A 23,098-nucleotide genomic window follows, 5' to 3' on the forward strand; every position below is an offset into this window, starting at 1 on the left:
TTTGGTTGGTTCTTTTGTGTTTTATAAATTACAATATAATTTGTTGTTAATTATTTTTATATATTTAGTTAATAGGATTTGTTAGTTGTTTCCTTTAAACAAATTTCACTTAATATTTGTTTTATTTTAATTAATAATTTATTTATTTATTTAATATAAATATTATAAACAAAGCCGTAGTTTTTATATTCGTTGGATTATCTTTTTGTGTGTGTTGTTTACGTTTAAATGCCAAATAATCAACTGATGATTTTAATGTTCAGAGCAAAGCATATAAAACCCCTGGTCTGAATCAATTCCTAGCCACAACAATACCAACAACAACACAAGCCAACAAATGAAATGGGAAACGAAGAAAGAAAGAAATAAATGTTACGACAGAAAGAGAAATAATGTGGATTTGTATTGTACATTGGCTGGCAAAGAAAGAGAAGTGTTTAAAGGTGTCTAAGACCGACTTATTGTTGTAATTGTTATTGTTTAGTTTTGTTTTCATTTCATTCATTTCTTCTTTTGGCCTAAATGATATTGCCAGGTTTTTCATGTTATTTCATCACACACATGCACACATACAGGAGTTTTGAAAAATTGTGCCGGTCTAATGGCAAGTTGTCGTCATTTTTTACGTGCCTTTTGCTAAAGCCAGAGGTCTAAAGGTATTGAATGGTTTTGTGCATTAGTTTTTTTGGAATATAGATATACAGTGGTTGACAAAACAATGGAAACTTTTCCAAATATTCCATATGTAGCCCAAAATTTAAAATATTTTTTTAAAATAAAAAAATTTTTTTTTAGTATTTTACTTGTATAGTTTTATTTATATAAATTAATTGAAAAACAAACAACATAATTATTATATTCTGAAAAAGGGAACAAAATTAAAAATATTCACTATTTCGCTACTGACAAAACAATGGAAACTTTTAAATTTCTGCAAGAAAGAAGTGTAAAACGAAAATAATATTTAAAAGAACGATGTAAAAAGCATCCTGTTTACAGTTATTTTATTTTTAAATTCTGGTAATTTTTCACAATTTCTTTTTCTAAGTTTTTCGCATAATTGCTTTTTTTTGAAAGTTAACGAAAATGGCTAAAGTTAAGATTTGTGAAGACTTAAAAAATAAAATAATTAACGATTTTAAAGCTGGTTTAAAACAAAAAAGTATCTGTGACAAATATTCAATAAATAAATCAGCAGTTTCAAAAATTATAAAGAAATTTCGTGAGACCGGTTCTCTAAAAACTCAACATTTAGGAGGAAGACCTCGTAAGACTACTCCTAGACAAGATAATTTAATAGCGAGAGAGTTCAAGGAATTCCCAAAAATAACTCCTCGAGAGGTTGTTAATAGCCTAAAATTAGAAATAAGTAGTCGCAGGGCAAATGAGGCTGGTCTTGGTTGCTATCGTCCTGTGAAAAAACCACTCATTTCTAAAAAGAACCGTTCTGCTCGTCTACAATTTGCCAGGGATCATTTAAACTGGTCGATACAGAAATGGAATACTGTCCTCTTTTCCCACGAATCCAAATACAATTTAAGAGGCAGTGATGGGAGAACATTTGTAAGACGACCAAAGGGAAAAAGATTAGATCCAAAGTAAGGAGTGAGATCGAAAAATTCTTAACACACGTTTTTCATTACATTTTTTAACCCAAGTATTATTTGAATTTTTTTTTGATCAAGTTACCTTTGAAAAACATGTCAGTTATTATGTGTAATGTCAATTATATTAATTTTTTTGTTAATCTGATTAAAATGAGTGACCAGAAAAAAGTGCGTACTGAAATTATTAAATATTTTCAACAAAACCCAACTTGGTCTTACAAAAAGTTGGCCAAGCATACAAAGGTCTGCCGTCAAACTGTTTCCAATGTTATTAAACAGTACCGGGAGAACTTGTCAGTTGATAGAAAACCTGGTTCAGGTAGAAGGAATGGTCCACATGATGTTTCTAAAGCCAAAAAAATAGAACGCATTTTCAAAAGAGCTCCCAACACATCCGGTAGGAAAGCAGCCCGGTTAGCTCAGTGCTCGGACTATTTGGTACGAAAAGTTAAAGCTAATGCAGGTTTAAAAACATACAAGGCTCAAAAAGTTCCTGACAGGAACGCTACTAAAAATTTAGAGGCCAAAAACAGAGCACGGAAATTGAAGTCAAGTTTTATAAAAAAATATTCTTGCTGCATAATGGATGACGAAACGTATGTTCTGGCAGATTTTTCGCAACTTCCAGGTCAAAAATTTTATGTTGCTGATGCTCGAGGGAATGTTGAAGAAAAGTTTAGGACCCAAAAGCAGACAAAATTTCCCAGAAAGTTCTTGGTATGGCAAGCAATATGCAGTTGCGGCAAAAGAAGCCACTCATTTGTTACAACGGGCTCTATAAATACCGAAATTTACATCAAGGAATGTTTACAAAAAAGGCTGCTTCCATTCATAAGACTTCATAATGTGTCCACTTATTTTTGGCCTGACTTGGCATCCTGTCACTATGGCAAACAAGCCCTTGAGTGGTACAAGAACAATAATGTGGTATTTGTACCAAGAGAGGCAAATCCTCCAAACTGCCCGGAGCTAAGGCCAGTGGAGAGATATTGGGCTCTTGTTAAAAGAGAATTGAAGAGTACAAAAAAGGTGTCCAAAAGTGTGGTAGATTTTAAACGGAGATGGACTACATGTTCGAGCAAAGTGACAGAAAGCACTATAAAAACGTTAATGGAAGGGTTTCCGAAAAAGGTTCAAAATTTCATCACTAGTGATTAAAACTATAAAAATAATTTTTTTTGTAAATTGTAATAATAATTTCAATCAAATAAAAAAAAAATTAAAGCTGTAAGTTTAGTGGTTTCTTTTTTATAAACATATATGTATGTTAAGAATTTTTCGATCTCACTCCTTACACAAATAAGACTGTAAATTTTGGCGGTGGCAATTTTATGGTATGGGGATGTTTTTCAGGGCAAGGTATGGTCCCAATTCATATTATAAAAGATACCATGACAGGTATAGGATACAGAACCATATTAAATGATGTTATGTATCCATACGCTGAGGAAAATATGCCCCTAGTTTGGAGATTCCAACACGACAACGAACCGAAACACACCTCTAGGGTTGTAACCGAGTGGTTACAATCCAACGAGGTACGTGTTTTGAAGTGGCCTGCCCAATCGCCAGATCTCAATCCCATAGAAAATCTATGGGAAATTGTAGATCGTAAAATAAGGAACCAAAATTACACCAGGAAGGAAGATTTATCGGAGGCGGTTATAAGGGAATGTCAAAATATTTCAAAGGAGACCATTGAATCTTTAATTGATTCAATGCATCGTCGATGTGTAGCAGTTATAAAAAATAAGGGATATCTAATAAAATATTGAGTTATTGCAAAGTTTAAACCATATTTGTTAAAATAATACCTAAGTTTCCATTGTTTTGTCAATGCCGTAATAAAGAAATCTTTTAATTTTGTTTTCTCATTTTTAGAATTTAATTAATTGTGTCCTTTGTTTTTTGTTAAATTAAGTTGATAAAAGTATACAAATAAAATACTACAAAAATGTTAAAAAATTTTAAAAAATTACTTCAGATTTTGGCCACTAATGAAATATTTGGAAAAGTTTCCATTGTTTTGTCAACCACTGTATTTCATTTTTTAATGTTTTAGGCTAAAATTGCGACGAAAATTAGCTTGTAGTATGAAATGAATTTGATTCTGATTGTTTATTTGCTATAAAAATATTTCGCCTCTCACGATTCGAATATTTTCGCATATTTCTACATGTACCTCAAAATGAGTTCCGTTTTATGTCACGTACGATATACCCTTATTTCGCTCAATATTTTGGACAACAATATTTCGAAAGAACTTTTTATTATTTTAAAATATAGTACCCTCTGAATGGAACATAAAGACCAAATTATTTTTCAGATACTCTTATTTTTGCAAAATCTATTAAACTCTATAGGCGTACAAATGTCACGTACGATGATATGGAATTGCCCATATGGATTCCGAGCCAAAAGAACTGCTCATCTTTTGAGAACAAGAACGAATCAAGCCAATTTCGGATACTCTGCTCCAAAGTGAAGTGTATCCCAGAGAGAGCATTCTGCATCGATCGAAACAAATGGTAGTCGGACGGGGCGAGGTCTGGACTATAAGGCGAGTGAGGCAAAACTTCCCAACCACTTCATTCTAAATACTTTTTAACAGGTATTGCAGCAACATGTGTCCGAGCATTGTCATGTCTAGCCGCATATTCTGGCCGTTTTTCGGCCAATGCTCGCTTCAAACGAATCAGTTGCGTTCGATACAGCTTCCCTGTGATGGTCTGGTCAGATTTCAGCAGCTCATAATAGACAGGACCCTTTTGTTCCAACCAAATACAGAGAATTACCTAAGCGCCATGGACATTTGTCTTTGGTGTCGATTTGTCTGGTTGGCCGGGTTTCACAGACGTTCTCTTACGCTTTGGGTTATTATAATGGATTCATTTTCCATCGCAAGTAATGATTCGGTAAAAAAATGATTTTCTTTTATAGCGTTCAAGCTTTATTTCGGACATTCAAAATCGTCATTCCAGAACTCTCGACTTCAATTTCTTTCAGCTTCAATTTCGTGTTGATTAGGCTGGTTGGCTCAGCTTCACATACGATCTCTTGCTCTTCGGGTTATCGTAATGGATTAATTTTTCATCGCAAGTAATGATTCGGTACAAAAAATATTTTCGCAAACATTTTGAAATTGCCGCTTGAGTAGCTCCAAATGATTTTGCAAGCTCTTCTTGAGTTTTACAACAATCTTCCTGAAGTAATACATCTTGATCTTCAAACTTTTTTGGCTGGCCTGGGCTTCACGTCCGATCTCTTAAGCTTCGGTTTATTGTAATGGATCCATTTTCCATCGCAAGTAATGATTCTGTGCAAAAATGATTTTCTTTTATAGCGTCAAGCATAATTTCGGACATGCAAAATCGTCCTTCAAGGTCTCTCGGCATAAATTGGTATGGTACCCAATTTCCCTGCTTTAAGATGAATCCTGCTTACTCTTCCTGGAGTAATGCCTCCACGTCTTGGTCTTCAAACTTGTTTGGCTGGCCTGGGCGATCTCTCACACGTTGAAACCGATGGAACACATTCACAATAAGCTTTGGTGAGCAATGCTCCAGCGGGACTTTTTTTTCCAAATTAAAGAAGTAAATCAAAACTTCCCGCATATGACGCTTTGTTGGCACAAAATTCGACATTTTCGAAGCAAAAAATAGGTTGTTGTCTACACTAAATGACAGATGTGTACCCTTCAAAATGACTAGAAGTTTTTAAAAACAAAAAACGTGTTGAAAAGATGCTCCATCTATTGTAAATCCCGCATTTTTAAGTCATACGCCCAATAGTAATTACGACATTGAATATTTTGCATTTGAGTTGTCTAAATTTGGAGGAGCCTGTGTCCTGCTCCGAATGATTAACCTCGTAAATATTTGAAAGTCGATTCTCTCCAGACAACGAACAATGCAAATTTTGCATTAGTGAAACTAGGATCATCCCTCAATAGTTTTAGGAGAATTTGTCAAAAAAAAAGGAGGAGGTGGTGAAGATTTTTCATTTACTATGTTAAGTATTTGGCAAGATGATTTTCGAGTTCAGCAAAGACTATTATTTCCCTTCCATGTCGTTATAAGGAGTTTGTAAAATGGGAGGAAGAGAATATTTTTTTCTTTTGCCGCTGTCCGATACGATTATTCAACAACCTCTCCAGACTGTATTTTCAATGAATTCAAATCTGCATATTGAAATGATACCAATCGATCCTTTAACAATCTCTGAAGACTGTCAACTTTGGAAGTGGATAAAATAAACTTTTTGATTACGTTTTTTAAATGAATTACTACGCTTTTCTCAAATATATCATCTATTGTTGTTCACTGAATTCAATGCTGCGTATTAAAATGGGACCATAAAGTCTTTAGTATAAGACGTAGTCTTTAGTATAAGACGTAGTCTTTAGTATAAGACGTAGTCTTTAGTATAAGACGTAGTCTTTAGTATAAGACGTAGTCTTTAGTATAAGACGTAATCTTTAGTATAAGACGTAGTCTTTAGTATAAGACGTAGTCTTTAGTATAAGACGTAGTCTTTACAACAATCCCTAGAGACTGTCGACTTTGGAACCGGGTTAAATAAACTCTTTCATTATGTTTCTTTACTAAATTCAAATAGCGCCAATCTATATAATCCTCTAATGCTTTAATATTTTGCCTACTACGTTCTTCTCAGTTATTTCGTCTATTTTTTTTTTAATAACGCCAAAAAGGGCTCAATACTTTATTTCATTTAAAAATTTGGTTTACATATTTCACTTAGGTCTAATCCCGCGAAGCCATTCGGCTTGTCTGCAGGATGCAAAAATAAAAATATGGACTGTTGCCCTTGGCCTTCTCCTGTTTCTCGATCGTATATCTCCAGACGGAGATTTGCTTTGGAATTTTAGGTGGATTGTCTTTTTAAAGCGATCAATGGTTGGTCAGGCTGAGAGACAAATCACAGGAGGTCTACAATAACCACTTCTATGACATCTGAACTTCTCCGAATTACATTTATGGAACAGAACCCTTACATTACACAGAAACTCGATTGAACTTATCAAAGATTAAGAACATTTGTTAATGATATTCGATTTGGAATAATTTTACGAAATTCTATAATTAACTCATTTAAACGCTTAAGTTTCCCATTTGTTCAACCCACCTTTTCAATTTTGTGCAAGTTTATACATTAAATTTCTCTCTATTTGATACAAATGTCAAATAAAAATAAATTAAACAAAAGCGTTAAAAAATAAATTTTCAAATTGTATAAATTTTAATTTTAAAAATGTTGAATGAAAGTTAAATCTTTGGAACAAACGGTGATATACATAGTTTGTAAGATTTTATTTATGTTCTAGCTGTTGGTTAATGCTTTCATATACAATGTCATTTAATACAATCATTCTGTTCTAAAGTTACACAATTTTCACATGCTCAAAATTTTTATATTTTATTTGATTTTTATTTCTTATTAATAAAAGTAAACTAAAGCAGCTGATTCATCAAATGCACAATAAATTCAAGTTTGCGAGTCTAAATTGTTGCGCAAACTTATCCGAGTTGTGCAAACGAATTTCCATACATTTTTTGACGAGAGTATAAAAATGCACAGATTGCACAGTTTACGAGGCATATAAGCGTTTACATGAGGACCCTTATTGTGTTTTACTGGTTTTCCGAGTTCATGAAGGTCGTTCAAATACACACAAAACGATTTCATACCTTTAAACCATTAATTTTTTTTGATACGCAATAATTGACTGGCAGCGTTTTAGTCTGCAATAATGTTGCAAATAAATACAACAACGAGGTTGTATTTAGTTTTTTTTTTATTTTGGTTGGTTCGGGAAATGAAATTGAAAATGTTAGATGAGATTTACAGTGTTGAGACAATACTAGAAACAACAAACAAATAAAACGGAACAATTATGGGGTGTTTTCCGCATTTAATGTGGCGATTATGTTTCCAAAATAATAAAAAACACCCAACAAACACATTCACAAACTTCCTAATCCTAATTTCTGTTACTTCTTGCAATTTTGCCCAAAGTGCTGTTGAAGTTGGAAGCCAATTCAAATACGTGTTTACGTTCAGCATCACTTGGTCACATCGCATGTTGGTACCGTCCTCTCTCTCTTTCTCTCGGAACTAACTATTTGTTAATGATTTTGTTTTTATTATGAATTTATTTCCGATGTCTTGTTGAAATATAATCTGTTTGTTTTTACTATATAATAAATACATATTTGTGTAATGTAATTAAATCTTTTTTAATGTTTCTATTAATAGGAGTAAATTTGTTGAAAATGAAAATAAATGAAATTGTAAATGTGAAATGCATTAAGCTAAATTTTTGATATCCTGTCTTACGACATATGAAAAGTTAAAACATTTAGACTGCAGAATTAGAAGGTTGAAGGGATATATTTTTCGTGTTGATGTTATAACTATCAGCCCAATTATGAATAAAAATTCCGCGGTAGTTTTTCCCCTTTTCTCATTTATCCTATTCAAATTCAATGGGAAAAAACTCCCGGGGAAAAAATTCCCGCGGAATTTTTTATTCATAATTGGGCTGTATATCTAGCTGACTATAACGTAATAAATAATTGAAATTAGAAATCAATCTTTGAAAAGGAACACAGTGATTGTATCAGGCATAAACTCTGATTTTTTTCTTGTAGAACTCTGGTGGTCAATCATTAAAACTTGCAGGACAACCAGACATTTATTGAAAGGGTTTTAAGATACAGTCAGAGTCAAAATTAAGTATACAGCACGCATTTTCATCTATGTAGTTAAATATTTTAATTATAGAAAGAAATATATAAGTTTGATTAAACTTAAAATTAAATTTAGAGTTTAATTTTTTATTATTTTAAAAAACTTTGAAAATTAAAATCAATTTCGAGTAAAATTTATGAGAAAAAAAGAAAAGTACCTAAAAACAACAGTCAAAATTTAGTAAACAGTTGATGGATAACGCTCTATTTTATATCACCAAAAGCCGAAAATAAAAAGTTTATATTTTGTTGGTCCCCCATTCAGCTTATTTACGGCCTCTAGTTGCCTTTTCATAGAGTTTCCAAGATATTCAGTTATATCTTTAGTAATTTCCCCTCTCTTCCGTTAAAGAGGATTCGGAGTTTGTCCTTAGATGAAATGCTTCGTTTTCCAATATTCCGGTCTAAAATTTCCCACAGGATCTCTATTGGTTTAAAGCCTGGAGATTGCGGAGTTGAATATAAAAGCTTAGGCACGTTGTACAATAGTCACACCTTAACAATTATTGCGGTGTGCTATGGGTCATTGTCTTTCTGAACGACCCATGGTGTTACAGGACCTAATTTTTCAGCACTTACTTTCAGATTGTCCTTTAAAATTTGTAAGTAGTCTCGGCTGTTCATTGTAATTGCAATGAATACAAGATTTCCAGGTCCTGCAGCTGACATACAGCTGTCTAAATAGAATTAGAATTATTGATTAATCTGCTCCATATGTTTCGTGTGAGGCAACCTGTGGTACCTAGCAAACTGTGACAAACTGCCCAGTTAGTGAGTCGTATCAATACATCGTACCGCCGACGATTATTGAAATCCCGAAGAATCCGAAATATACATCACCAGAACCGTCTACATCCGAACGTAGAATCATCACCAACATGTGGACGAGTGTTGCCATGATTGAATATTACGGTTTCATTCGTTGCGTTCCGTACAGGTTCCATGTAATGGTCTGGTTTTGTCAGATTTCAGACGCTCATAGTAGGTAGGACACATTTGCTGTCACCAAATACAGAGAATTACCTTAGCGCCATGGATATATGGCTTTGGTGTCGATTCGGCTGTTTAGCCGAGCTTCACATACGATCTCCTACGCTTCGGGTTATCATACTGGACCATTGCATGTAATAATTCAGTGCAAAAATGATTTTCTTTTATAGCGTTCAAGCAGCATTTCAGACATACAAAATCGTCTTTCAAGCTGTCTTAGCTTCAATACGTCTGGTATCCAATTTCCCTGCTTTTAGATGAATCCTGCTACTTGCAACCGTTTCGAAATTGCTGACTGAGTAGCTCCCAATGATCTTGCAAGCTCTTGTTGAGTTGTACATCAATCTTAATGGAGTAATGCCTCCAATTCTTGGTCTTATCATGGTGGAAAATGTTTCATTTTTATACCCTTCACCTTCGTGAGAAGGGTATATGTATATAAGTTTTTCATTCTGTTTGTAATTTCCACTATAAAGTATATATATTCTGGATCCTTATAGATAGCGGAGTCGATTAAGCCATATACGTCAGTCTGTCTGTTGAAATCAATTTTCTGAAGACCCCAGATATCTTCGAGATCCAAATCTTCAATAATTCTGTTCTGACATGCTTTCAAGAAGTTTCCTATTTAAAATCAGCAAAATCGGCTGAGATATAAGGAAAAAACCAGGACAGCCTCGATTTTTGACCTATATCTGGATTACTAAGTCATTAATATAGACAATATGGATATCTAATGATAGATATTTTAAAAACAAAAAAAATATTTTTAAAATTTAAAAAAAAAAATTTTTAAAATAATTCGAAATTTTTTTTCCAAAATAAGAAAATACAACTTTGGAAAAAAAAATAAATTTTGTTTACCTAAAAATATTTAAAATTTGTATTTTGATGTATAATTTGGTGAAGGGTATATAAGATTCGGCACAGCCGAATATAGCTCTCATACTTGTTGTGATTGTTTTTTCTTATTTATCCAAAGATTTCTAATAAATTAACACTAATGAAGACGTAATTCGAATATATATATTTCAACAGGGACCTATATTGCTGATGATTTGGCAAAGCAAAGGACAATGTTTCAGTATATAATGATTTATGAGGCATCTCATTGATGCGCTATCCTTTAAAAGATAACCCTGAGCAGTTGGTTAAAGAAATAAACGAGTAATTACGAGAACACGACTTCAACGGTTACAATTAAGGGATATCTGTAACGATGACTGGAAATTGTAAATTTGGTATTCATGCAAGTAGATTAGGATTGCCCATCAATGATTTTTGTAAGATTTGGCTAAATGATGACGTTCAAGAGACGCATTTTCATCTCCTGTTCTGCCCTGAAGTTTCAACTGGGAAATTTATATCCTTTCTTATATGAATTTCTCGGAATTCATATTGGCATGTGAATATGCGATCAATCTTTTCAATACTTTGAGTCTTAGATCTTTTACTTTAATTTAAATTTAACTTTAATCAACCTTAATGAAATCTGTTCGGAAACAAGACAAATACGCTGCTCAGTGAATCTTGAAACGAGTTGATCGACTTTAAATAAATTCTTTGAGAAGCGAAGAACAACTATATTTGGACCAGAGAGATATGCTGGACAGCAAACATTCGATCGACCGATATTCATCAAGAAGCAAAGAAAGCCTACATTTGAAATTGGAAAATCTGCTATCGGAGAATAGCGAATGTTGGAGAGAGTTGATTGATCTTAACGAAATTCGTTTAGGAGCAATTTATTGATTGAGACCAACCAATGTCAACTACCAAAGCAGGTTAGAGCGTTTATTTGAAATTCATTCAGAAGCGAAGAATAACTACGATTAAGGAATGATTAGCTGGCCAGCAAAAGTTTAAGCCAGTTGATTAAGAAAATTCTTCCAGGAGTGATGAAGGCCTATTACTGAATTCGGAGCGTATGTTGAAGATATTCGTCCAGGAGCAGAGAAGCCTTATATTATAAATCGGAAAATCCTTTATGCATGTAGAATAACGAATGTTGAAGAGAGTTGATTGATCTTAACGAAATTCGTCGAGGAGCAATTGATTGATCAAAGTCAACTACCGAAGCATGTTAGCCAAAGAAATTTGCAGCGCGTTTATTTGAAATTCATTCAGGTGCAAAGAAACCAGCGTCATTCGGTGGCCAGCAAAATATTAAGCCAGTTGATAAAGAAAATTCTTCCAGCAGTGAGGAAGGCCGAAATTCCTCCGGAAGCGAAGATGAACTACTAATGGATTTGGAAAATTGACCAGCAAACATTAAATACAACTTGATCGACCTTAATTAAGTTTGTCCACGATTGAATCTAGAAAACTACGAAATTTGTCCAGGAACGAATATCCACCTTGATTCAAACACGAAAAACAGTAAAATATAAGAATTGCGTCCTGTAGTGAAAGTGACTAACGATTGAATACGGAAAACCAAAGAAACACGGTGGCCGAACTTGTCAATATTTGTCTAGAACCGTAGAACGATTACAATTTCATTCGGAAACCAAGCAAAACACTGTTAAAGCGGACACAATTGTGGTTTAGAATTTACTTTATTTTAACAATGTTTTAAATTTTTCAAATCTCAATATTAGAAAAATCATGTATTTTAAATAAAAAAGTAAAAGGCATCATAATGCAAAATTTGCTACAGACCATTTCTATTTAATATAAACAAACATCATTTTAAATTTACTTGCGATTTCAATATCAAATAAAACGTGACTTTATTAAATCACATTTTCCACCAACTTCCTTATTTTCTTTTTTCAATAGCCTTAAGTATTAATGCTCTTTTAATATTTTCCCGTTGATTAAAAACAACTCATCACATATTACAATACTTTTATTTTTTTTAAATTTATTTAAATCTTTTTAGTGTTCATAGTATAAAAAGCATAAAAGCATAAAATTATTACATGTAAATTATGAAATACTAAAAATTTTTAATTATTTCTTTTCCTTCTTCTTCTTATTATTATTCATGGCTGCCCAGTAGCTTTCAAGTTCATTACCCTCCCAGTTGATTGACTTGGTAAAAACGCTAGAAAACATAAGAAGTAAAGAAAGAAAAAGGAAGGAAATACAATTAGAAACAAAATAAACAAGAAAATAAATAATATTGCAAATGCAACAAAGTGCAAGCATTAATAAATCATAATAAATTTCTGTAAATTTTTATGGGTGATAATGATCATGAAATGAAATGAAAGAAACATTTAGATTTAATGAGTGTGTTTTTCTTTTTGTAAAGAGATTGTAACATAAAACTTTTCTTTGATTTTTATTTTTTGTGTGTCTATGTCACAGCATAAATCAGTTGGCAGCAGTCAATTATGATTATGCGGCTGTTAAAGTTGTATTAGCAGTTACACTGGCAGTGGAATTCTTATAAACTGGCCATAGTTTGATTTGAAAACAAATCATTAAAACTAGGATTAACGACATTCCATTTTGAGTTAACGGTAGATTAGCTGGTGTCTTGTTATACCCTTCACCTTCGTGAGAAGGGTATATGTATGTATATAAATTTATCATTCCGTTTTTAATTTCTACATTTTTCATTTCCGACCCTATAAATATATTCTGGATCCTTATAGATAGCGGAGTCGATTAAGCCAAGTCCGTCTGTCTGTCTGTCTGTTGTAATCAATTTTCTGAAGACCCCAGATATCTTAGGTATCCAAATCTTCAATAATTCTGTCAGACATGCTTTCGAGAAGTTTACTATTTAAAATCAGCAAAATCGGTCCATAAATAACGGAGATATAACCAAAAAACCGGGACAACCTCGATTTTTGACCTATTTTTGATCCATATCTGGGTTACTAAGTCATTAATATAGACAATATGGATATCTAATGATAGATATTTCAAAGTCCATTGCAACGATGTAGATAAGGCTATAGTAAGTTGGACCTACAATGGGTCAAAATCGGGAAAAATATTTTTTAACCCGAATTTTTTTTCATAAATCTTTTTTCAAAAAAAAAAAAATTAAAAAAAAAAATTTAAAAAAATTTTAAAATAATTTGTAAAAAATTTTTTTTAAAAAAAATTTAAAAAAAAAATTTTGAAAAACAATTAAAAAAAATTAAATTTTGTTTACCTAAAAATATTTAAACAAATTTATTTTAAAGTATAATTTGGTGATGGGTATATAAGATTCGGCACAGCCGAATATACAGTATTGGCCATAACTAAAGCACCCCCTCAATGATTTTTTTTCATATGGTATTTTTTTGTATAAAATCATAGTTTTAAATATCTATTATGTATTATTTTCATTTTTCATTTTCAAAGTTAACCTTTCTTAAGAGGTAACTTAAAATCAAAAAATATTTTAAGGTAGAAAATGAAACGGACAAAACTAAAGCACCCCTTCAAGGATATACTATAAAAAAAATAAAATTTTGTTAATTTTTTGTTGCAAATCCTTTGTTTTGGATGGCACAAGAACATCTCTTGGCATAGAATATAATATGTTTTTATGGCGTTTTTCGATATTCCTTCCCAGGCTATTTTAACGGCATGAAATAAATCGTGAAAATTTCCAATCCTTATTTCAACAATTTTCACGATTTATTTTCATATTAACAATGTGCCACAAGTTCTCAATAGGATTGAGATCGGGAGATTGACCAGGCCAATGAAGAACTAGAATCTTATTGCTGTGAAGCCAAGTCTTACAAACTTTGGAGGGGTGCTTAGGATCGTTATCCTGTTGGAAGCTCCCTATAATTGACATCTCTTCACTGGCATAAGGCAACATTACAGCTTTCAATACATCACGGTACATGAACCGATCCATAATCCCATAAATTTTATGATTTGGCCCAAATTCTTGACCAGAAAAGCAACCCCAGACCATTACATTGCCTCCTCCATGTTTAATTGTTCCTTTGCAATACTTAGGATTCAGTCTTCCTTCTTTTGGTCAGCGTACACGCCTTATTCCAGCGGAACTTTTTAAGTTGTATTTGGATTCGGCAGGGAACAGTACTGTCTTTAATTTTTGGACACTCCAGTCGATGTGGGCTTTGGCAAATTTCAGTCTAGCTTTCTTGTTCTTAGCTGATAGAAATGTTTTTTTTTTTGCTGGTCGTCAGCTGAATAATCGGGCTTCTACTACTCTTCTACGGATTGTTCTTTCGCTAACGCATAATCTTAAACTTGTTCGTACTTGAATAGCTGATGCTGTAGAATCTTTTTGTATTGCTCTTTTGATCAAGGAATCATAATATCGTGTTTTTTTCGCGAACGACCTCCAGAATGCAAAGGAGATTATCGACCAGTCTTAAAAAATTTTGAAACGAGCCTGCAAATAACTGATCTGTTAATTGAATATTTTTTACTAAATTCATGTAGTGATAAGCCCGTCTTCCAGTCTTCAATAACTTTAATTTTAAATTTACTGGAGTACTTGTTCCTTGTCATTGTTTTTTTTCAATAAACTCTATAAAACTTAAATTTTGCACACTACGTCTTCCTATATTTTTATCTTTTGGAATTTTTAAGTCCATTCATTGTGATTCCCGATAACTTACATTGCAAAGATGCAGTACCGAGTCAAATTTTTAAACATCTTATAAGAGGGTGCTTTTGTTTTGTCCGGTGAGTTTTGAGTTTTTATATGATTTACATTTTAAATTAATTTTTAATAAAATTATCTTTTACCAAATGAATATTAAATGAACATTAACAATATTAATTCCATCAATCTGCCTTCAACCATAATGAGTCCTTATCCAAAACATTCAGTTACACGACTGTAGGCATTTATCCTTCAGACACCCATGTCTGGCAGATCGTTTGGCCAATTAACAATATTAATAAAATATATACAAAATACATCCCAAAAAAGCCGTTTTTATCAAAAAAATTATGATTTCAAAAAATCCATTGTGGGGGTGCTTTAGTTATGGCCAATACTGTAGCTCTCTTACTTGTTATTATTATTAAGGCATGTTCATAATTACAATTCATTAACAATTTTAATTTGAACTTAGTCTATTTACAAATGTTTTCTACGAATTTCTTCCACTCTTCTCTATCTCTTGCTATGTATCGTAACTGGTTGTAGGATTTTCGAATCTCTTTAGCTACAGTATTTCTCCATTATGTTTTTGGTTGATCAACGCTTAGAAAACCCTGAGGGTTCCACTCAAGTGCCGCATGTGAGACCTCAGACTGTTCCTTTCTTAGAGTGTGACTTAGAGCCAACTATATTTACGCTCCTTTATTTCATTTTCAACCTTTCTTTCTGGTTGGTCCTTAATAGCAAATTGTCAATCGTCATTCTTTGAGGCCACTATATTTTTAAAATATCGCGAAAACCTCTATTGATGAATGTCTGCAATTTTTGAACTATTTCCCTTGTAAGGAACCATGTTTCGCATCCATATAACAGGAACAGGATGAATTTTACGCAGGCGTCAAATATTCTTAGTTTCGTTGCAAGGTTAATTGTGTTTGACCTACACACTTTACACAACATTGCATATCTGCCCTTAGCTTTTTTCAGTCGGCTTTCTACATCAAGTTTTGTACCAATATTTGTACTTATAATGCTGCCTAGATATTCACAACTGTTCACTTCACTGATCACCTGCTCATTAACTGCAAACTGAGATGTGTTCACCGCATTAATTCTCATCGTCTTCGTCTTGTTAATATTAGCTCTTTGTCCTGCTTTTATTGATTCTTCAGTAAGGGAAGTTATGAGGGATAGCATATCTGAATTCCTATTGGAAGATCTACGTCGTCTGCATACTCTAGATGTGCTAATTTGTTGTTCAATCCCCAATTGAGTTCTACATCCACTGTTTCAACGGCATCAAATATAACATCCATCACAGTTATGTTGGTCTTGTTGCTTGAGTAGCGAATAACGACCACGATTTAAGTCGCAAGTCATTCGTAAAAACGATGGCAATCAAAAGTTGAAGACAGTTGATCGATATTGATACCAACAAAACCGATTTGTCCATAAATTTTTACTGTTTGATCAGCTTAAGTTTAAGTACAACACGTGTTAAGGTTAGGTTAAACAGGCTGACATATTTAAGAGTGACACTTTTGGGTTCTTCAGCTTCGATAACGTTGTGATATCTAAAAAGAAATGGTTAAGCTAAACACTACCGTACTCCCTTCAATCATAATGATTCCTTAAATAAAACACAATCAGCTACACGACGTGCTACAAAAAGTGCCAACCCAGTGTCTCGCTTCTTTGATCCGATAGGGACGATCAGTGGTAGAAAAGCTGCTTAATCTACTCATCCTCTTCCTCATTCTAACAACTTCTGCAGAATTCAGTCAATTTCCCTTCAACCATAATGAGTACTAAACCAAAACATTGAGTTGAACGTAGGGATTCTGATGGTCATGTCTGACAGATCGTTCGATCATGCGAAAACTGCCAACCCAGCATCTCGATTCTTTGATCCGATAGGTAAGATCAGTGGTAGAGAATCTGACAATATATTCATCCTCTTCATCTCATTCTAACAACTTATACAGAATTCAGTCAATCTCCCTTCAATTATAATGAGTCCTAAACCAAAACATTGAGTTAGACGAACGCAGGCATTTATTCTTCTGACGGTCATGTCTGACAGATCGTTCGGTCATGCAAAAACTGCCAACCCAGCGTCTCGATTCTATGATCCCATAGGGACGATCAGTGGTAGGAAAGCTGCTTAATCGTCTCATCATCTTCGTTACTCTAACAACTTATACAGAATTCAATCAATCTCCCTTCAACCATAATGAGTCCTTATCCAAAACATTCAGTTACACGAACGTAGGCATTTATTCTACTGACGCCCATGTCTGATAGATCGTTTGGTCATCCAAAAAGTGTCAACCCAGCGTCTCGATTCTCCCTTCAACCATAAGTCATTAACCAAAACATTCAATTACAAGAATGTAGGCTTTTATCCTTCAGACACCCATGTCTGGCAGATCGTTTGGCCATGCAAAAACTGCCAACTCTGCGTCTCGATTCTTTGGTCCCATAGTTACGATCAGTGGTAGAGAAGCTTCCTAATCTACTCATTCTCTTCCTCATTTTAACAACTTTTACTGAATTCAATCAATCTCCCTTCAACAATAATGAGTCCTTAACCAATACATTCAGTTACACGAACGTAGGCATTTATCCTTCTGACGCCTATCTCTGAAAGATCGTTTGATTATCCAAAAAGTGTCAACCCAGCGTCTCGATTCTTTGATCCGATAGGAAAGATCAGTATTAGAGAAGCTGCTCAATAACTCAGCATCTTCCTGACAGATCGTTTGGTCATCCAGGTCACCCAGGCATTTATTCTTTTAACGCCCATGCCTGACAGACAGTTTGCCAACCCAGCGTCTCGATTCTTTGATCCCATAGTCACGATCACTGGTAGAAAAGCTGCTTAATCTTATCCTCCTCTTCCTTACTCTAACAACTTCTACAGAATTCATTCAATCTCTCGGAATGTGCATCGGAACAATCGGAATTATATTCTGATCATATCGTTATTTAAACGCCTTCTTTATTCAGTAAACAACATTTAAATGCAAAACGAACAAGGAAGCAACCAAAAATTTTTGGCTCATTTTCCAGCTAGTGTAAACATGCTGATTAGTTCAATGACAATTATAGTTGCAGGCTAAACAAGACAGCCACGAACGAACAGCAACATCAAACATTAATTTTAAACAGTTTCAAACTCAAATCAACAACTTTAACAAATCTCTAAAGAAACGACATACTACATTATATAATAATACTTAAGTAAATATTTACTTTCTTTCATACTTAATACTAGTAACATTCATACTTGATACTTAGCAACAACTATTCCTTTCATACTTAAAACAAAAAACAACATTCATTCAAATATAATTATATATAAATATAAGTAAATATATGTAGCTACAAGTTGTTTTAAATACCTTGAACATACCATGTGAAGTTGTTCATCTTCCTGTCAACACGTTTACATGCTACCCGAATTGCACAATTTTTGTAACAGAAACTAAATTTTATGGAACGCTTATTAAAAATGTTGCTTTACAGACATACAGACACTCTTCCAACCTGTTTTCATAATTCAGTTACCTGAACATACATTTTCTTTACCTCTAACAGTAATGATACTCTTACTTAATGATAATGACGCTAACGCTGACTTACGTATCTTTTAAAAGTTGCAAAACTTCCTGTTCCTTCTTGTTGAGACCCTGGTAAAATGCCTCTAAATTTATGTCCAACAGCTGACGCGTTTGCATACCAATTAGGAATGTTGCTGGACCAGCCAGTTGCATACAATGATACATGGCCAGTTTACCAAGTTCGATGTTAGCCTCTTTACAGATATTGGCCGCCTTATGGCATAACTGCTTTTGTTCGTCGTCGGCCGGATGCCAGGGTTGTGGACCGCCGTTAGTTAGAAGTCCAACGGCATGAGCAGCGGCGCATACAATGCCCATGTTTTTAGTTTGAAAGTAATCAATGTATGTTCTTAGGGAATCATCGCAGAGGGTATTGCGGGCATAGGATAAAACGGTCTGAAAAAGAAAAGAAATTACTAAGTTTTCATTATACCCTTCATCATGAGCGGGAAGGGTAATTTCTACATTTTTTTATTTGCGACCCCACAAAGTATATATATTCTGGATCGTTGTATATAGTGGAGTGGATATAACCATGTCTTTGATATATTTCAAAAGGTCAAAGGGAATCCCGCAATTCCTAAAAATTGGAGCGAAAATGCCAAAAATGTTATTTTTTTACAATTTTGCCCATGGGGTCGACATTTCCTTCTGGGCTGGGAAATTACTTTGGGTATAAATAAGGAACACATCAAGATTTCTAAAACTGTTTCCTGTTTTTTCACTCCAGCTTTTAGAAAATGTGGCCCAAAGTTTAAATTTTGATAAAAAAATAGGTCACACTTCGAAGGGCGTAGAGGCGACATACTCGAAAAATAGGACATGTTTTATACACCAAAATGTTCTTTGTAAAGATAGCTTACAGAAAAATATAAAATTGTTATATGTTCTTAAAGATTTTGCCGGGTCGATTTGTATGGACGATCAAAAAGAAAGACGAAATGCGCAAGATAGGATTTGATTTTACACCTATGGTTTCTTGGGGAAAATTTCTTAGAATTTTCCGTAGAATGCGATTCTGCTATACGATTTTTCGTGAAAAAAAATCGACCCGCCCTAATATAAGTTTGTCATTCCGTTTGTAATTTCCACAATATAATTTTCCGACCCTATAAAGAATATATATTCTGGATCCTTATAGATAGCGGAGTCTGTCTGTCTGTTGAAATCAATTTTCTGAAGACTCCAGATATCTTCGGGATCCAAATCTTCAATAATTCTGTCAGACATGCTTTCGAGAAGTTTCCTATTTAAAATCAGAAAAATCGGTCCACAAATGGCTAAGATATGTGGAAAAAACCAGGACAACCTCGATTTTTGACCTATATCTGTATTACTAAGTCATTAATATAGACAATATGGATATCTAATGATAGATATTTCAAAGACCTACAATAGGTCAAATACGGAAAAAAAATTTTTAACCCGAATAATTTTTTTTACCAAAAATAAAAAAACAAAAATTTAAATTTAAAAAAAAAAAAAATTAAAATAACAATTCGAAAAAAAAAATTGTATCGACGTATATAATATACCATAGTAAGTTGGACCTAAAATGGGACAAAATCGGCAAAAATATTTTTTAACCCGATTGTTTTTTTTCACCAAAAAAAAAAAATTAAAAAACAAAATTTTTTTTTGTGATGAATTTTTTTTTTTAATTTTGAATTTTTAATGTTTTTTTTGAATTTTGAATTTTTTTTTAAATTTTTAAAATTAAAAAAAATTTTTAAATTTAAAAAAAAAATTTCAAATTTAAAAAATAAATTTCAAATTTAAAAAATAAATTTAATTTAAAAAAAAATTTTAAAATAACAATTCAAAAAAAAAAATTATCGACGTATATAAGACCATAGTAAGTTGGACCTACAATGGGTCAAAATCGGAAAAAATATTTTTTAACCCGAATTTTTTTTCAGCAAAAATTAAAAAAAAAAAATTTTTAAATTTAAAATAACAATTCGAAAAATTTGTTTTCAAAAAAATTAAAAAACGACTTTGGAAAACAAATAAATATTTTGTTTACCTAAAAATTTTTAAAATTTTTATTTTGAAGTATAATTTGGTGAAGGGTATATATATATTACCCCCTGTCTATACTTGACAAATATTTATTATACCAATTAATGACGTTTGTTGTCAAGACAAAGTTGTCTGTGCAAAAGCACTAACAATTTTGTCATAACGAAGCAATAATACTAATAAGACTATACTGGATAATTTATATAGTATAGACAGGGTCAATTGTTTAAAATGCGGTTGTTGCTTAAAATTAAATATTTTGAGAATCCTCATAAAAAATGTCAAAGTTTACAACAAATTGTTGTGTTTAGACACACTTTAACATATACAATATGGATATCAAATGAATGATATTTGAAAATTTGTTATTTTATGATAATTTTTTTTTTCAAAACCGATTTTTTTTCTTTGTCCAATAACCGGGGAAAGGGAAGAAAATTCGGGTTTATGTTGGAAAAAAAATTGTTGTGGGAAAATATTGGATGTACGGATGACTTAAAAATGCGGAATAAAAACTCAACAAGAGCTTGCGAAATCATTGGGAGCTACTCAATCAACAATTTAAAAACGTTTATGAGCAGCAGGATTCATCCAAAAAGCAGGGAAATTGGATATCATACGAATTAAAACCGGGAGACCTTGACGATTTTGCATGTCCGAAATGATGTTTCAACGCTATTATAGAAATCATTTTTGCATCATTTCGTTTTAGAGGAGCATTGGCAGAAACTTGCCCAGAAACAGTAATATTCCATCATGACAAAACTAGGCCACATGTTGCAATACCTGTTAACAACTATTTAGAATGAAGTGTCCGCTTTATAGTCCAGACCATGCCCTATCCGTGTCCAATAGCTAATCGGTAGTATATCCGATATATTGCCTTATCAAGCATGTCTGTAGTTTATTTTAGTCGATTTCAACAGACAGTCGGAGATCGCAAAATTAACTACCCTATTTAGAAGAATCCAGACAAATCATGTAATATTTAAAGCATCATGTTACTTACATCAAACCTTCCGTTGGCTAATTTAATACATTCCTTCAAGGTTTTTAAAGGATAACCGGTAAGACCAATAAATCTAGCCTTGCCTTCCTTAACAATTTTCTCCAGCTCTGGCAAACATTCGTTGACAACAACATTTAAATCTTTGGCAAATTCTACATCATGAATCTAAACCATAAATATAAACAATAATTAGAGTACTACTACTTTAAACAAATCTGTATTAACCACCTGTATTACATCCACATAATCCAAACCCAATAGTTTCAAACTATTCTCCACACTTTCACGGGTCCTTTTTGCCGAATGATCGAACATACCCTCATATGTAGCCTCATAACGAGCCACCTTAGTGGCCACATAGTAGGCGGAGCGGGGTACCTCCTTTAAAGCCAGGCCCAATACCTCTTCTGAACGTCCTTGGCCATAGAAGGGAGCCGTATCTATATAATTTATACCGGCCTTAAGAGCTTTGTGTACAGTAGCAATAGCCTCTTCCACATCAAAGTCACTTCAATATGTATAAAAACATATTGAGCAATTAGAATGAAAATTATTTATTCATAATTAATTTTAATATTACAGTTACTCACCCAAAAAGTGAACTTAAAGTGGCACAACCTAAAGAAATTTTGGATACTTTTAAACCGGTACGTCCTAAAACACGATATTCCATTTTTCTGCATAATTCTTCATCGTGAAAACCCTTGGTAAACGTTGGGGGCAGAGCAGAGGAAGTCATTTTAACAATAAAATTATAGTAAATTATAATAAAGCAATCTAGAAAAGTAACCTTTCTGTTAATAGTGTACAGACAAACTGTTTAACAATTTAGCGGCATTTGTGTAAATAGCTTTTCTAAATACAAATCAAAATCAAATTAAAAAAAATAGATTGTTTTTTGCATTAATTAATGATAACAAAACTATTGAGATAAACGAAGAGCATTTGCGTTTGTAATTCGCTGCACTTATCAGGAATGTAAAATTGTGATTTCACTGAACCCTAAGTAATATACAGTTTTGGAAAAAATAATAGGAACGAATGCTTTTTTTCAAACTTTTTAAGTATGTTAGTCAAATTTAGTTTTGTTTAAAAAAAATTTATATGCAGTTTTGTTTATCAGACATACAGCATAATAAAAAACATATTTTCATTTATATTTTAATACATTATATGACTAACAATGTATTGAGTCAATATTTTTACTGGAAAAAATAATAGAAACGCGTAAAAGGATTCAACTTTTCAAGGCACATCTTTATATTTTTTGTTAAAAAACTATCTTATCTTAATATTTAGTTGCTCTACCTTTGTTTTTCACAACATTTTTGCATCTGCGGCTGACACCAGAAGAGGAGAAACACCCCCATATCATGATGGATCCACCGCCATCAAGATATGGGGTGTTTACGTTCTTCTTGGGCTGTGGTCATACGAAACAAAGATAAATTTGTTTGGATCCGATGGGAAATATTATATTAAGCGCCCAGACAATAAGGCATATGATCCAAAATACACCAAGAAGACCGTAAAAC

General features: G+C 32.9%; 1 protein-coding gene across 1 annotated transcript; it reads right to left on the reverse strand.

Moving 5' to 3' along the window:
* Positions 1–12,205: 12,205 nt before the first annotated feature.
* Positions 12,206–22,360, reverse strand: LOC135948886 (uncharacterized). The gene is made up of 5 exons (XM_065498338.1): positions 22,154–22,360; positions 21,792–22,071; positions 21,564–21,728; positions 18,555–18,928; positions 12,206–12,416 (listed from the first exon to the last, which is right to left on the reverse strand). Exons 1-5 carry the CDS (start codon positions 22,300–22,302, stop codon positions 12,323–12,325), a joined length of 1,062 nt encoding a protein of 353 aa, XP_065354410.1. The 5' UTR covers positions 22,303–22,360; the 3' UTR covers positions 12,206–12,322.
* Positions 22,361–23,098: the final 738 nt, after the last annotated feature.

This window comes from Calliphora vicina, chromosome 1, assembly GCF_958450345.1.
Source record: "Calliphora vicina chromosome 1, idCalVici1.1, whole genome shotgun sequence".
In the NCBI taxonomy this organism is placed as follows: domain Eukaryota; kingdom Metazoa; phylum Arthropoda; class Insecta; order Diptera; family Calliphoridae; genus Calliphora; species Calliphora vicina.